General features: G+C 41.8%; 1 protein-coding gene across 1 annotated transcript in view; it reads right to left on the reverse strand.

Moving 5' to 3' along the window:
- Positions 1-3,099: 3,099 nt before the first annotated feature.
- The window catches only part of SNTB1 (syntrophin beta 1), a 113,389-nt gene continuing 98,808 nt past the window's right edge, over positions 3,100-17,680 (reverse strand). The window contains exons 4-7 of the mRNA XM_058039096.1: positions 17,379-17,518; positions 10,628-10,824; positions 8,909-9,099; positions 3,100-6,513 (exon numbers count right to left, since the gene is read on the reverse strand). Of these exons, the coding sequence (XP_057895079.1) occupies positions 6,421-6,513; positions 8,909-9,099; positions 10,628-10,824; positions 17,379-17,518 (621 nt within the window). The 3' untranslated portion in view covers positions 3,100-6,420. The remainder of the gene's footprint in view (positions 6,514-8,908; positions 9,100-10,627; positions 10,825-17,378; positions 17,519-17,680) is intronic.

A 17,680-nucleotide genomic window follows, 5' to 3' on the forward strand; every position in this document is an offset into this window, starting at 1 on the left:
TGTAATATAAAGAAGAAAAAAGCATGGCTTGAAACATGGTGCAAGGTCCCATTAAAGAAAGTTTCTTTGTTTTACAAGCTGACTTTTCAGTATAATTTCCTGCATGCTCTTTGTAACACTCCTTAGAAAAATATCTAAGGAGAGGTCTGAGATTTCTTTTCCTGGAAGAGGAGAAAATCAAAGCAATACTGGTAATGAGGATGGTGAGAACTGGAAAAGAGCTGGTGTGCTATGCTGAAATGTAAGGAAAAAAAGAGTTTCTGGCTGTGTTGCAAACCCAGTAAAATACTAAATTTGGCCTCTGTTTAATCTCTGGCATGTATCTGGCTGGGACTAATGTAATTATTCAAGTTAGTATTTTGTTGAGATGTGGAGTTCGTACTAAGCTTTCTGTATTAAGAATTTCCTATTTATCATATAAACTAACAGGATTAAAACTGATAGAGATGCAGGGCTATTGTTTGCTATATTATCCCAGTAGGAAAACAGATTAAGCAATACAAATATAAATGAAATGTAATATTGTGAAAAAATAATCGAACTAAACCATGTGGAGGTTAGACTTAATACTGTAAAATCTGTGCTTTCTCTAAAGAGCCTTCCTGATTTTGGGACATTATTCTTTGCTTAATTCTATCTGGTGTAAAGCTAAGCCCTAAGGAGGTTCTTCATGTCTTAACAGGATCTTGAGTTCATCTGTTCTGTTGCTTTGTTCCCAAGTTTACCAGTCCTGAACTCTACAAGACCTTTCCTGGCTGGGTGTGTACTGGGTTTAACTGAGCTGCAAGAGGAGAGCTCTGCAGTTGTTCTGCTGTGACAGTGGGCTCTAGTGAGTACTGTGTGCATCTAAGCCCAGGACAAACATAACTACTTGTCAGGTGGATTTCATTTGTCTGCAGAATGCCACGCATCCACAGCATCCCAGTTTTAGTGATTTGGTGAAATAGAAATGAAATGAAGAGAGTTATTTATATAATCATCTAATAAGTGCATGCACAGAATTGCTCCAATGTAATGATTACTGTGTATGGCTCACATTTCTTTGCATTCAATATAAAACAAGAAAGTAATGAAGACATTAACCTTTCTTAACATCTTATAGTGAATCAGGAAAGGCTCTACATCCAGAGAGAGAAAAGCTGTAAGCTGTAGCCTTATCTCTTCAGCCTGAATGCTGATACTTTTGTCTGAATACTAAAGCAAGCCACTGAGAGTTGTATTTTCTACTTAATTTTGGGAAGTTTATATATTTGTAATTTGAAAAACTTTGTAGTTAATAATAATACCTAAGTTGATAAGTAAAAGTACAGAAGCTCTACATTTCATAAATCCTTGAGGCTAGCTGCCATGAGCAAAGAAAATACCTTCAGGAAAGTAATTAATACTTTGAACTGGTTTTCTTGTACTTCAAGTAGAACCCAATGCTTATTGGTTTAATTAATTCTGTAGACTCAGACTGGCCTGAAATAATCAGCAGGAAAGCAGTTAGGGAAGCATAAGCATTTTGCTGTATTGGTTTTCTGCACAGTTCCCAGTGCAGAACTAATACACTGCTACCCATGTCTCATTTGCTCTTTGTGTTAGTGGCTTTTTAGGACAAGTGGTAGCTGGTTTATTATTGTGGCTTAATAACACTGTGCCCCATTTGAGCTGTGATAACTTCCCTGTCCATGCTCTTAACCTACAAAATGTAGGCACAATAATTTGATCTGGTCCACTGCAACAGCATTTAACCGAATTTTTTTACATCTGTCATAGTTCCAAAACCCCACACTGAGAGTTCCTGCAGCTTGGCTGATACCCTGTAACTTCAGTGATGCAGAATGTAACATCACCCTGTGAATCTGAACTTCAAAGTATTTTCTTGTTTGTGGCTGCTGAACCCCCCAAATCCAGTCTGCCCTATGCATATTTTGGGTGCTTGCTTTCATGTTTTTGCAAATCAGGATATAAATCAAATTCACCAGTACACATTTCTGCTTTACCCATAATCTACCCATCTATATAACAAGCACATAACATAGCATAATAACATTATGCATTATATGTAAAAGCACATTATCCATCCATGTTATGTGCTTATATTCCCCACAGGACTAGGGTAAGACAGCACTGATGTAGATGCAATTACTTGGTGATATGATTACTTGTAATATTACAGCAATTAATTTTAATTACATGATGAGTATCACTGGGCTACCACAGAATTTAGCTTGGGTACTAACAATTGTCCAAATCCACTTCTTTGTCCCAGCTCACAATTCTCCCTTGGAATTTGTTTTCTGAATTTGTTTCCTAATACCTCTAATTATTTACACAAGCATAGAAATTCTGATGAAGGAAAAAAAAAGAATAGCTAATCCCATGTGGGAAAAGCAGGTGATGATGTTCAACAGGAGGTTGTCATCTCTGTTAAATATTTAAAATGTTGTTCCCCTCATTCTTTTAAATAAAAATTTTGTCCTGGTTAGTCTGGGGATTCACTTTAAGCAAGCAGGCTGAGTTTCTCAAAATTCTGCAAACATATTATTAATATCTGTTCTTTAAAATTGAGGTCACCACTGAATTCAAAAGTGTCCATAATATATAAAATTATGTAATATATACTGTATTAATGGTCTCTCTATATAGTAAATAGATTCAGTAACTAGCTAGTTATCAATCTGCCAGTTTGACTTTTATGGAAAATAACATAAATTTAGAAATCAAAGGTAGTATAATGATCTGGAGCACATAATTTCTTTAGGCTCTGATTCTGCTTTTACTGAAACCAAAGAAGCTCCAATTAACTTTTAAGCATGGGTAAAAGCACACTGAGAATGCTCTCAGCTGGAAATCAGATCAGTCTCCCTTCCAATCAGCTGAGCTTCCCAGTGCAATGAGCTGGGTGGAGGAGGGTGATGCCCTGTCCTGTGGGAGGAAGAAATTCTAACACTCTGCAGAAGGAAAACACTTGTTTTGTTATTTGCAAAGGATTAATTCTAGTGGTGTTTGTGGTGCTGATTTGCTTTGTCAAGAGTCTTGTTTTGATTTCTAAAGTACCTTAAGAGAGATGCTGGTTCCATTTGAAGGGCAGGACTGTCAGAAACACCAGGATGATTCCCTGAACACAATCAGAGCAGCTTTATTTTTTTTAACAAACACTTTACATCACATTTTTCCAATAACATTTTTGCTCCAATATGTATCCCAGTCTTTCTCATGGTGAAGCTGCTATACAAACTTTCTGATAAGACCATTCCATTTATAGTAATTATTTTGTGAAAAGAGTGAAATTCTGGAATGTCCCTTTTTAGGCTTTCCACAAGGCTGTTCTGTCATAACTTGGGTCAGACTGAAAGAAAAGGCTTAAATTCCCACAGTTAGCTTTTCTATTTGGGCCACTAAGTTAAGAATTAAATCAAAGGAGAAATAAAAAAATTGTTTTCCCATAACCATTCATAAGAGAAAAAAGGCACATGTTGGCCTCAGTCCTTGAATGCAGAAGATTGAGCAGAAATTTCTGCTTTTTCTTAATTTTTTGTAAGTCTTCTGTTACCACCTAGTCCGGTATAAGCAACAAGAAAAGGCATTGCAACTTCAGCAGCGATGACTGAATGACTTGCCCTGAAACATCCCTGTGGGATTTCAGGGTTTTTTTTTTTAATTTTAAATTTTTAAGTCATTCCACCAATGCAATTAACAGTTCCCTCCAGTAACAGAATTCTTAACAGAAGCACTGAAGTTTAAATGTATTTCTCCCAGCCCAAAACCAAAGGTCAGCCTTCCAGATAGTTTGTCTGGATACAAAGTAAGCTCACGTCACAAAAATCCAATAGATGACTTTATTAAATATATTCTTTTCCTCTAAAATATAAATATTCACTATACTCTTATAAATGTGGAGTAGGTTCATTTGTCTATCCCATCCAAATATGAATCAGTCCAAAATCTGAAAATGAAGAAATAGCATCTGTAATCATCATTAATTTTTTTCTATAAATATATATAATATGAATTTTCTTTGCAAACTGCTTAGTTATTCACTTAGACTTCATATAGTACTGAGCACCTTAGATTACATTTTGTGTAATTTAATTTGTTGGCACTAATATAGGAATTTGTAATATTTACAATGCACATACATATTAGGTATAACATTCCAGTGATTTGTGTTAAAAGGAATAAGGAAATATTGCAGTATAGTTTACATACGGATTTAACCTACTCCTCCAGCACTTTTATAGGAGCCTATCTCCAAATTTTTAGGTTGTACTTTGGAACAGCAATAAAAATGTCCTGAACTGGTTTTTAAAGACTTGACACGAGAGTTTCCTTGGTGAGGTGACGGGAGCTCCTCTCAGAGCCCTGTCCCCCTGCGTACCGGCTGCTCTCAGCTTCTCAGGGCTCTCCCAGAAGCTCCCGAGCCCCAGGAGCCCCAAGGAACTGCCACAGAAAGTTGTGTGACTGGCAGTGGTCACTAAATGGGCAATGTCCATCTGGAAATTACTGCTAGGTTAGGTAACACGTTACCTCCTTGTTCATTTACATGAGGAATTAATTTTTAAGTGCAAGTACCATGACAATAAAAGTGCAGAGCTGGGTGGATCTCTCCCTGGCATGGCTTTGACTGGTGAGAGGTCCTGGGAGTGGGGCTGCTCTTCCAGTGGGGCACTGAGCTGTTCTTCAGTGATTATTTTCTGTATTTATGAATTCAGCCCATCATCCTACTATTTTAATTTGTTTTGATGATTAAGATACCTATGGAAATCACCATGTTTTTATGCTTTGACTATACAACATGACTTATGCTTAACTCTCAAACTTAGCTCAAAAACAACATGGAACCAAAATGTTTTTTTAATTTTCTCTTTTGCCAGCCAAGTGATGCTGAATTGAAATCTATGTGCTTTCTCAGGAATAAAAGAAATGTTGCAATATGAAAACTGAACATCCAAAACCACTGAATATATTACTTCCTGTCCTTCAAAGTGTGAATTTAGGGCAAAACTCTGAAAACAGACAAAACCCCACCCCTGTGTGAAGCTGTTCTTTTAAAAAAGGAAGAACAACATAAGTGGCATCTCTGTTTTGCTTCTTCCTATTCCCACCAGATCATGTCATGCCAGTTTATTATTTCCTGGTATGGGCTGTGTGTGTCATCTCTGGTGCTGAAAGTCAGTTCCTGCCTGTTTTTTGCTGCTCAAGTAGCTGTGAACAAGGCTGAAACTCACTGAATCATGTTTTGAGTCACAACAATAAGCTCTGCTGCAAAACAGTCACCAGAAAGGTGTGGGCATGGAGATGAACATCTTGTATTTCCTCAGCAAGAAACCTGGTCTTGCCAAGTCATGCCCATAGGAGCAGTTCCATGTCAAGGACTGCAGCTCATGTTCCTGCCCTGGTTTATGTTCCTCACTGTTGTGGAGCTGCTTCAATAAATTTTTCACAAACTCATAAAATCAAGTCTTCCTCCTTCCCTATGTTTGTTATTCTATGAAGACCACACAACCAGCCTTGTCTAAGCAAAGGGGGGGACTCAGTAGGGATAGGAGGACAGAATCTTAATATGGCTGTCTACTGGAAAACTGCCCTGGAGACAACCTGGCAGGAGCATCACCCTGCCTCAGAATGGATTCAGGCAGTTTTTACCTGAGCTGGGGCTCCCAGATAGCTGAAACTCATTAAGCTGTGGTGGGAAGTCACTATAAAAATGCATTCTGTGTTCATTAACAAAGGGACCTCCTGCCTGTGCCCCCTGAGCTGGCTTTCAGTACCATCCCTGTGGCTGGCCCTGCTTTGGCTCCATCACTGCGAATGTGGGTGACATGTGGTTACTGCTTAATGTGAAACTGCCCCTGGGGGGGCCTCCAGCTGTTAGCTGCCCACAGCTGGATTGCTTCAGAGTGTCCACCTTAAAGGTTTGTATTTGCAGGCTCTGCTGGGTATTCATGCAACAAGTTCTGGCAGTGCTCCAAAAGAAAAATCTGTAAGAGATGCACAGATTATAACTGAAAGAACATTTTGCTTCCAGGTGATGGGACAATTTTAAAGGATTTCTCCCCAACCAACCTTGGCTTGCATCACAACCAACAAGTGCTTGACTGCATAGCCCTTTACTTTACATAGACAAGTACATTGAAATAGGCACAATTTCTGCTTCTGAAACATTTACATGTATGGTACTACACACTTTTATGGTCTCATATGGGATTTTAAAATCCCATTATTTACAATGAAATCCCCCGTCTTCCTTGTCATGCCATCTCTTTAGCTGGTCAAAATGAAACCTGGGCCTGGGAGGGCTGCAGAAACGACCAATGGCCAGTGCTGAGTCCCAGGCTGGTGTCTGCTGCCAGCTAGGACAGGTTGCTGCTGTTGTCTGTACTTCAGGTTAGTGTGGTTACCCCGTCTCTCTTTGAAGAAACAGATGGATCCCACTTATGCCACCAAGCCCAGTCTCGTGATCTTTGCTGACAGGAAGGAATGAATGATGAAAACAATTGGTTTTGGACAGGAATGAAGATCCAGTTGCTGAAAGTACAGAAAAAAAATCAAGCTGAGAATTATAGCTCAAACAAGAAATCATTTACTGAGTACTCAAACTGCTGTCTGGTATTTTGAACAGGCTTTTATTAACAACAGCTCTTCTCTACACCATATTGTTTTTCCTTTGCATTCAGCTGCAAATATTTGGGCTACTAAAACTAATAAGCATCTTGGAAGCAGGTGAGATCTTGATGCCTCTGGCTTGGTATCACCTGGGTGAGCAGCAGAAAACTGAATCAGATTCTGCAAGCACTTTCTGAAGAGGCTCAACCCAATCTTTTTTGGCCATTTCTGCCTGGGATGGTAGTGGGACTGCTCTGATGCCCAGTGCATCTGCTGTTGGTGCAGCTGAAGTACCTTCAGCCAGTGCTGCACAGCTGCTTCTCTGTTCCCCCAGCCAGCAGTGAGACTGAACTCAGACTTTGTTTTCCATAGCCATAGTTCAGCTGATCTCACCACATCCTTGCTAAGCATGACAGGCTTGTCAGTGTGCAGAGGCCCAACAACAGGGTCACATCAAAACAAACCACGTTTTCCTTTAGTGATGGTGCGTTCTGCCCTGCTCCCTCCCTTTTCCAGGCTGCACTGCAATCTGAGAAATGCTTGTTAGGCCTTGGCCTTGAAAAGCAGCACCTGGGCTCATCCGTTCTAGAGCTTATCAGAAACAGTGCCTGCTCCCAGGAATACTGCTGTCTAAGGAGTTCCTGTTTTCTTTATGAACAACCTTGGAAACTGTTTTCCTTGCCTGGATGGCAAAACATTGCTGTTCTCACACTTTCAAAGAAAGTGCCGACCCAAACTGTGGCGAGGACAAAACATTGTTATGACTAAAGCTGACTCTGGTGCCCCTATAAACAGCTGTCCAAAATGAGACCCTTGAGCTCTCCTGAACTGCAGCAGGCTGTGACCAGCATCTCCCTCTGAGTGGGACCTCTCAGAGCTCCCTGACCTCTGAGGGGAATTTTTCACAGGTACCTTTCTTGCACTGACTCCTTCTGTCTGTGTGCATGCACCTGTGTATATGCTTTAGCAAATCCAGGAGACATGCTGTTTTCTTAGATGTTTAAGGACCTCCAATATCTCAGTAAGTTAGGCCTGTAAGTAAGGTTAAGTCATAAGTTGTAAGCTAAGTTAAAAGCTGCTGAATGTTATTCTTCTATTGAGCAAGTTCAACTTTGATGTAATAAGTTGGGTTAAATGCTGTTATTCCTCTGTTAAATTGTTAAGTTATAAGTTAAGTTAGGTATAAGTTAAGTGTTGTTCCTTTTTAAACTTGTCAGGTTAAGTTAAGTTAAAGTACTGTAAAGTTTGAGTGCTATTAAGTTTTTAGACCATGTTCCTTTTTATCCTTGCTTTCACTATCCTTTTGATATGCACACCTTAACACACACAAGCCCCCTGGATGGTTCTCAGTTCATTTCTGTTTTGATTGCTTGGATTTTGATTGCCAGGATTTTGATTGCCTGGTTTTGTTGCTGCTTTGTTTCCTTGGTGTGCCTTAATTGTCCTGTAGGCAGTAAAGTGAATCTCACCAACAAACTCTGTCACGCTGTCGCTAAGTATTAAATCTGGTTTTTGCTGATACCCTTGCTGGTGATTTTTTAAGCAATCTCAAACACTCATTTGTAACACCTTTCCAGCTGTCATGAATCAACTTTATTGACAGCTAGTAAGAAATTCCCTTCAAAGCCTGACAATAAGCAGTTTGCAGAGTATATGTTAACAAAGATGATGTTTAGAATTAAGTGCCCACCATGTTTTGGAACCGCTGAAAAATATGTCAGGAAAAACGATGTTTACATTCATAATTAATGGATTTGAACTGCTCATTGGAATATGCATTGTGACAGCTTCGAGGCCTATGCAGACAGTTTGCACAACATCTGTAGCTTCTTTTTTCAGCAACTACATGTTCAAAACCACCTAAAACATAACTTGTTGTCATAACATGAAGTCCCTATGTGTACATTGGAATTAATAAGGTCTCATTCCTAAGTTCTTTCACGCTCAGTAATTTAAAAAAGTGAAATGGATAAGTGCAAAAATGTTAACATCTGGCTATTTAGAGGTACAGTTTGTTCTAAAATATGACAAATCTTTAATTTCTGTATGGTTTTACAATTTTAACTGTCTTTTTAGTTTATCTCCTCCTAAAGCCTGACCATTGTGCTGTGCTAGAAAACACAGAGTCTATATACTGGTACTGGAACTGGCACTGGCCAGCTGTTGGAATGGAACAGAATGAAATAAAGTATTTCAGTTGGAAGGGGCCTACAGTGCTCATCTAGTTTAACTTCCATTAGTGCTTCTCCACCCTCATAACCTGTAGGACAACCAAAGAGATGGTAACATGCATCCCTTTGCTCAACACAGTACTTACAATTTCTCCATCTTTTTCTCCAAAGTCTAAATAAAGCATCCTTATCCCATCATCTGAGGACATTTTCAGTTTTTCATAGGGATATTGTGCAATTATCTTGGAGAAGGCACCATCTTGTGGTTCAGTTGTAAGAGAGAATCCATGTTCATAATGGATGGTCAAGCGGCACTCCTGGCTTTTGTATGTGCAAGCTGGAGAAGAAATCAAGATTTAGTCTCTCACATTCTTAAAAGCAGTTCTTCATGTTCCATCATAGATCTACATGCTGACAAAAACCGGTGTACTGAAGTTTAAGAAGGCTCAGACTTCCAAACCTTGTTTCCTCCTTCCAAACCTTGACAAAGTCACAACTGCTCTTCTTGCATCTGACAGACACAGCCAGAATCAATAAACACAGCACACAATGCAGGAGAAAATTAGGAGCTGTAAAGGGTTTCCCTAAAGTATTTTGACAAAGATGAAGACACTCCTGAGTCCTCATTAGTGTCATGGTAATTGAAAAAGGGCCCAGATAATTGTATATAACAGCTACTGCAGCAGAAAGTCTGCATTTTCCTCTCAGCCCTGAAACAGAGGCCATGATCCAAATTAAAGGATGAAGAGTTTTGGAGTTCACATCCCAAATTCACTATTCCATCACCTTCTTGGAGCAATTCTATCAAGAGGGATCCTTAGCAGTGGGACAAAAGCACTGTGATAAAAGAAGGGGCTGATGCCCTTCTTCTTTTGGAAAGAATGGCATCTGTGTCAGGGTGCTGAGGAGATGGAGCTGTTCTGAGCTGGCTCCCCCTGAGCTCTCTGGCTGGTTTGCACATCAGAGACCTCACAGAGCATCCTGAGCTCCCTGTGGGGCTGGGGCCCAGCAGCTGACAAGCAGCCATGTGGCTCTACCTGAGCTTTGAGAAACAAGAACTGCCCTTTGGCATGGCTGGATTTCTGCTTTGGCTCCTGCTCTCACATTTTCAGGAAATGAGTGGAGATAAAATTCAACATTAACAGCCCTGCCAACTGTAGGATGAGCAGGGGAAGGACTGCAAAGCCTGGAGGCACCCAAGAGAAAGGCCCAGCCTCAAACCCCAGAGCCACACCAGGGCTGCAGCTACCTGGCCAAACAGGGCATCACTCCAGAGCATCTGAGCCAAGTACTTCTATTCCAGTTGATTTTGCATGTACAGAAGTGCTGAGAAGTGACACCCTGATGTTCAGGGAAGGAAATTACTGCCTATCAAAATGTGGTTATTAGACTGGTTTGTGGTTTTTTACTCTCTATTGCGTAGAGCTGGGTCAATAAATGACCAATTCATTCTTGTGAATGTGCCAGTCCTCTTCTGTCTCCTCCCTCTGAAGGAGAAACTCTTGCTAGGCTCACAGGAGTTTCCTGAATCTCAGAAAAATGCTCTTTTCTGTGTGTTTCTGGACCAACCTCTGACAATCACTCCTCTGTGACATGCAGGCCTACATGGCTGACTACAGAGTTGTTTCTGAAACAACATGCTGAAAACAAACCCAAAAGTCAGCATGACAGTGCGTGTGTCACTGGACACAGGAACAACAGCAGCTGGGACTGGCTCAGAACCTGACAGCATTTTAAACAAGTAGAATCCCTAAACATGCACATTTTTAAAGTAAATCACCTCCAGCAGCAGGAACCTGAACTGCCACGAGTGTCACAGGAAGGGTGTGAGGTGTGGAAATGGCAGCACTGCAGGTGTTACTCACATGTGGTGATTTCTGTGATGAGCTCTGCAGAGTTGTGGCAGCCCTGCACTACACTCCTCGTCCACAGTGAGAGGTCTCGACTGGTCTCAGTCCTGAACAGGTGAGTCTCAATCCCTTGTCTTGTACCGGTACGGGTTGCAAAAGACAAATCCACCCCTGACTTGGGTGAGCCTTTTCCTGGGCCAGAATGAACCAACCTGCAATTGGATTTGAAAACACATCAGGAAATTCCAACAACAGTGCACTGCCCCAAAATGCCCACCTGAGCACAGCTCTGCTCTGCATGTTCCTAACACACATGGTTGGGAGCATGAGAACTCGCATCTCCTCTGTGTTCTGTCTCAGAAGAGTGAAGGTCCAAGGCAGTGAGCACAGGAACAGCTGGACACACAGGTAATGACATGGATGTCCCAAAATTACTTAATGAAATGTACAAAACATCCCTTTGGATGAGGAGCAGAGAGAAATCCCTGACTGGTCTGTGGTGATGGAATCTGGTTCACAGATATAAGTGCTGGCTCAGATGAGGCAGCTGAATCCAAATTCCATGGTAAAGCAGCATTTGCTCTAAAGTTTAAACATCTGCTGTCAAATTCAATGATAAATAGTGTTGAATAAACTATGAAGCTCTGTAAAATATGTAGATGCCAAAGTACTGTCTTGTACTTAGTTTTCCCATAAGAAACCTGTAAAATGCAAAATGTTGCAGCTACTTGTAATCTGAAATTCTCTCACATTTTTCTGCAATTAACATTTTTTTGCCTAGCATCAACAGCTGATCTCCTGTGGCCAGGAAAGATTTGTTCATCTGGGCAAACAGAAATAGCAGGGAATATTTTTGAGTGAGAAAATCAATATCTCATAAAAATTAATTCTTCTTTAAATCTGCCCTTTTATGTTGTTTTTTTACCTGTGAAAGTATGGACACTCAACACAGGATTCACTTAGGGACACAACACTCTTACATGTGAAAAAAATCATCTAGGGGAGCTCATCACTCTTTGAGATTAAGAGACCAACCCTCAGAGACAATCACAAAAGGAAATTTGTCTGAAAAACTTCTGTCTCGTGCATTCTGTTTTTCTTTCTATAGCCAAACAATATAGTTCATAGTAGTCTATAAAGCATGTGGCATCGTAGTAGAACACTTGTGCTAAAGGAGAAAACATTAGATTATATTAATCTACTGAATACTAATTTACCCTCAAATTATTGTTTGGCATCAGCAAGAACAGTTACCTGTTAGCTGACACTGTATGGGTATGCCACCAAACAGAGATGTTTTAGTAGAAAAGAAAAAAGCAGAAAGGAAAGAAAAAGCACAACTTCAGCTTTTCAATTATTGAAACACCAGCCACAGGGCATCTGAAATTTCCCCCAATTCCCTGACAGTCTGTGCTGACATTTGGGATGCACACTGTGGTAAACAAATGCACCCCTCTTTCATACCCCACGAGAAGGTTTGCAAGATTTGTTCACACTAAAGTTCATGGAAACTTTCTTTTATGTTCCCAAGAGCTCCTGGGAGGCGAGACACAGAATATCTTGGTCAGAGATGCCCTGCCCTGTGTATGGCCAGGACAAGAAGGGCTTTTTCCCCTCTGCAAAAGCTGAGTTAATGCCCCACTCAACTTTGATACTCAGGGCCTCCTATCTCTACTATTGGCAGATTTTGCAATCAGGGACTGAGTGGCAAACAAACAGCCCGAAAACTTTAATTCTCTTTCATTTGGTATGAGAGGGTGCAAACTCTGAGGGGAAGCTACATCTTGATAATTAAGGCAGGAATCAGGAAGCTGAAATCTCCAGTGACATCTGCTGCTGTCTGTCCCTGGGTGGTCACCCAGGCACTGCTCTCATGTTGCCTTCGGCTGCTGGGCTGTGGAAAAGCAGCCTGGAAAATCACATCAAGTTTGTCATTAGAAATAAAACTATTCCACCTTTTTTCCTGAGTCATCTCCTTTATGCAGTGCTCATCAGCTGAACTAAAAATCATTTTCTATCACTTATGTTATTGAATACATAATAAACAGATGGTTCCGATGTTTGATTTCCTTCCAAAACACACAGCACCACCACCCACTCCCCCACACCTTCATGCTGTATCCATAGTACTGTATTGTAGATTTTTCAGCATATGGATAGAATGAAGATGTACTTTACAAATTAAAGTATGTGAACACATCCAACATTAACATTGATTCTTGCCTGCCTTTTCTTATTATCTCCTGATTATTAAAAATCCAGTCTCACTATTTAAAAATGCTTTTCTATCAGGCAACTCCAGATGATGCTTTGGAAAGTCATGCCCTTAAACATGAACAAGACAAGCATGCAGGACGACATTTGATAGTATTTATGTACCAGCTATCAGTACTCATGTATTTGGGTAAAGGTAAAAGAATGCTTTAATAAAGTTGCATTAATGTGGTCCATTTCATTTACATAGAAGGTATGTCATGCTAAAGACCACAGAGATACCTTAAAAGGCAAAAAAAAAAAGCCTTAGAAACCTCACAGAAGGCTTCCCCTCGCTCCTGCCTCCCATCACCGTGACAGCAGGGGAGGGGACTGTGTGGTGTGTGCTGCACCCCAGAGCTGAAGAAGCACCCCAGGCCTGGCTCTGGTAATATTCACACAAGCCCTTGGAGGTTCCTGTGCTCTGTGGAGGTTTCTGGGGGAATCTGTGAGCACCGGAGCCCGAGAGCCGAGGGCTCCTCCCGGCTCAGGCAGCGCCGCCAGAGGGCGGGAGAAGGCCGGGCACGGCCCGGAGCCCCTCACCCCTCACGGAGCGCTCGGAGCGCAGCGGCTGAAAACCAACCCCGGGGCCAGGGAGCCACTTCTGATCTTCTCTCATTTCTCCCTTCTCTCTCTGTATTTCGGGGACCTTTCTAACCTTATGGTTTGCGAACGTGTGACAGCAAGATCGATGTGTTCTGACATGGGGTGCTGGTGCAGGGTGAGAAGCACTGGGACCTGCGTCTCATCCTAATGCTATGGGAAGAGTTTCAACAATTTACTGCAACAGCCAGATCTAATGGTCTCTGCAGAAAGGACAGTGAAACCAGAGCTGGCATTCAAAGGAAGCCTTCAGCTGCTCACTTGAGATTTAGCTCAGAAGAGACCCTGTACAAGTGCATCAACACTGTGGTTAGAATCCCACTGCCATCTGACCTTTCCTATGGCACCCTGAGTGAGCACTGAAACCTGCCCTGGAATGGCCGTGCTCCTCGGAAACCTCTGCACATTCCCTCAGTTCATCTCCATGGAGGCACTCAGAGCCCGCCGCACTGCCTTGGGAAGACAAGCAGGGAACTTGCATTGCACCCCATACACTTCTTGGGGCTCTCAGGGCACCCAGTGCTCTCTGCCGGTCCCTCCATCCACTGGCCCAGATGAGTAATCAGTGCCCAAATTCCCTTCCCCATTTTTTCTATGTCATTAGCTATCAAACTGCTTTAATACTTTCTGGTTACAGACTTCAGCTGTACACAAAAGCTTCTTACCTGATCTTTAATCAGAGCCCAACATGGGCTGCTTTTTTTTTCACTTTCCTTTCATATCTGGCTATGATAGATAATGGAATTTGATTGCAAACATATAAGATGTAATTACTTAAGCCCCATTCCCATGCTAGAGGGAGACGCTGTTATTCAGGCATAAGGAAACACTGAAACAGAGATTATGACAAAAAGGTCCTTGGAGTCAGGGCTGTGTGCCAGCTGCTGTGCCTCCCCATGCAGAGATTTAAATGAACAACTTAAATCTGATCTCAGTTTTATTTGAGCTATTATTTATATTCCATGCAAAGCTAGAAAAGACTGACTGGAAAATATTTTTACGTCTTAATGGCTTCCATAGGTTGTAGGCAAACTTATCAACAAACAAGAAGGGCATGTAGAAATTTTGCTGTTAAAGGACTGTGAGAAGATTGTAATCCTTCTACCAATTTCCAATTTTCTCTGCTCATTATGTCTTGGGTAGATTAAGCATGACTCTGTACAGTATCTGGTACTGAAGTTTTCCAGTTTCAGAAGCTTTTCAAATATGCATTAGCTAAGCAAAAATGTTTTCCCAAGGACTCATAAAAATCTGAAAGATGGGAGCAGCTAAGATTACAACATGTGCTCTGCAAACTTTCCAGGTGAAAAGTTCTAAATTGCACTGATCAATGCACAGAGGGGATTAAAAAACTCGTCACGAGGAGGGGAATCACTGACCGAGAATGAACACAGCAGTCAATACCAACAGAAAACCTGCTCTACTTTTTTGCTATAACTGTACTCAGTGTAGCGTATCATAAAAGCAGGACCCTGCAGAGTTTTAATCAAAATCATCCAAAACAGGAGGTGTAATAATTTAGGGAATCTGGTAACTTATGGAATCTGCTGTATATGTGTACTTATCACATTGTGACTCCATTCTCAACTCCAAATTCTGTGTAGCTGCTGTCTTTTTCTCTAGGTGTTACATTCAGTGATAGTAGTAAGAAATCACAGAAATAGGGCTGGAATGGCTGTCAAGAGGTCACCCAGCAGATCCCCCTTCACAGAGCGGGGCTAACTGTGCTGTGTGTCACCCATCCTTCAATGTCCCCAGTGATGAGGATCACACGCCTTTCCCAGAGAATCTAAACCAGTACCTCACCAATTCCCTGCCACAAGTGCAGTCAACTATGTCCTGTTGTGTTCAGTGGGGATCTGGAAAAGATACTCCCCTGTCCTCCTTGTGTCTTCACATCTGAAAACTATTTACATATTTTCCATGGACTTCTCTAGATAAAGATACTAAGTGAGTATTTCCCTCCTGGTAGTGTTTCTATGTTACATATTTGTATTGCTGTCTTCTAGACCTTCCACAGTTAACTGGCATCTTTTTGGAAGTGCAATGCCTCTCATGAACATGGAGTATCATCCAAGGCTTTACTCCTTCTCTGTAGTTATGATTACTACATCTGCCCAAAATGCAACACTTCTGCTATAACCCAAGATGATTGTCTTCATTTTCCCCTCTGAAAAACACAACATGTTAGATTGAAGCAATTTTATCACAGTGCTTGGGTGCTTCCTGGCAGAGCAACTACTTTGTTGCTCATTTCCACCCCAAAACATCAAAGATGATTATTCCCCAGCACTGAACTTGGCACCTGTCTTTTCTGAACTGCACCTTGGCTTTCTTACAGACCATCCTGGCTTGCTTTCTTCCCAGTCTGTAAAGACCCTTCAGCAGCCTGACATATGTGCTGTGTAACTTCTCATCCCCCTCCAGCATGAAGGCCAGTGTTTTTCTACTCAGTAAAGTACCCCATCAGACAAGGAGATGACCATCCCCACCCAAGGCAAGGCTGGCTGCTATCCAATGTGGCCTCTTGAGAAAAAGTAAGTAAGTAACAGGGCCAAGATGTGGACTTAGATTATTTGATGCAGTAAACTGGTCTCACTGATGATGGGAGCTGGTGACACTCAGCAAGGAGTTGTCTTTACACATGACAACGTGTGGCCAGGAAGGGGCAGGATGTACTACAGGACACCCAGTCACTTTAGGGAGGATTTGAGCTCATGTGAAAATGAGACCCTGAAAAAAAGGGGAGGAAATGCATCACTTTCTGCTGGGGTGCTATTGCTTCTCAGTCTCTAAGGCATAGAGACACAGCTGCACACAGGCTGCAATACCTCACCCAGCTCTCACTGGGACTTGTCCCCTAGAATTGTCAATGGCATCCAGCACCATACTATGCAGCAGGCTGCAAAGCTGGTGTCTCTCACCCATGTTAGGGTAACAAAGGGGGAGTCAGAAGGTGGCTTCCCACTGATGGAACACACCATCAATATAAACCAGTGAGTTCAATTTTTATTTTTTTAACATAATGACTTAGCAGCAAAGCGCCAGTTCATTTGGGGAGACACAGAGAACAAAAATTAACTAATGAGAGTGAGTAAGAGCCCCACTGCTTCTGGCCAGGGCAACCAGCCCTTCTGAATGAGAACTCATTGAAAATGGTATAATAGAGGCCTGTAGCAAGGCTGAAACAAGGAACAACAGCTCTTTCTCAAGCCTTTTGACCATACTGGCAGAGAAACATGATTAAGATTCACATCAAGAAGCACAAACAGTTTCCACTGCATAAAGGCAACCATGGGAAAGCTCACTCTGAATTAGTGTTAATGGATACCTTCAAAATAATGCAAATGCTTATTGCTAACCTAGATTCAAGAATGTGTCTTCCAAGCTTACAATTTTAAGCTAAATAAGCCAGGAATTAATTTGCTAGAGCAGGAACAGAAGCTGTGCTGAAAGTATCTCTGTCACATGTGGTACCCTCCAAAAGGCCCAGATTGGTGGTGCAGAACTGCCACACCACAACATTCAACTCAGGGCAGCAAGTACACTTTTTGCAGCCTGGAGGTCAGGGTGTTTCTGCCTAGCTCACAGGTCTGCACACTGAGAAAGGAATCTCAGGAGATTGAGCTTTCAGCTTTTTCATCACTCCTGCCTCTGTATCCAAGCTAAGTTGCCACATCCAAAATCCCAGTGAGTTTCTGGTTGTCAGCGTCAGCCAGAACTTGAAATGGAGGAGAAGAGAGGAGTTAAGCTCGGCTGAAGAAGAACCTGCTTCTCCAACCACAGTATTTCAGGTGTGACTGCAGCTGTGTATCAGCTATACCAGCTGTGTATCAGCTATACCTGCTCCTGGCTGACTCAGCTGTTCCCTCTGCTCCTGAAAGCTGTCATGACTGAAAAGCAAAGGTACCTGGTGGCGAGCAGGGGGTAGGTATGCACAGGGCTGAACCAGGCTTCCTTTATCCGAGGCATGCTCTCATATATTAAAAGGTCTTTCTCTGTCAAAACCACCAACACTGGCTTCCAGTGCTTCTCGTTGTCTCCTGGCACCTGGAAAAGAGCAAAGTCTCAGTGAAACACCAAGAGACAAAGCTGCCAGCATGCAAAGCCAGATGAGACAAACATGTTGAGTACTGGGTGACAAAATGAACACACGAGACTTTTATTTCCCTGGCTTTTTGACATCACCCACCTGCATTTATAATCAGATGC

Source organism: Melospiza georgiana, chromosome 1, assembly GCF_028018845.1.
Source record: "Melospiza georgiana isolate bMelGeo1 chromosome 1, bMelGeo1.pri, whole genome shotgun sequence".
Classification (NCBI taxonomy): domain Eukaryota; kingdom Metazoa; phylum Chordata; class Aves; order Passeriformes; family Passerellidae; genus Melospiza; species Melospiza georgiana.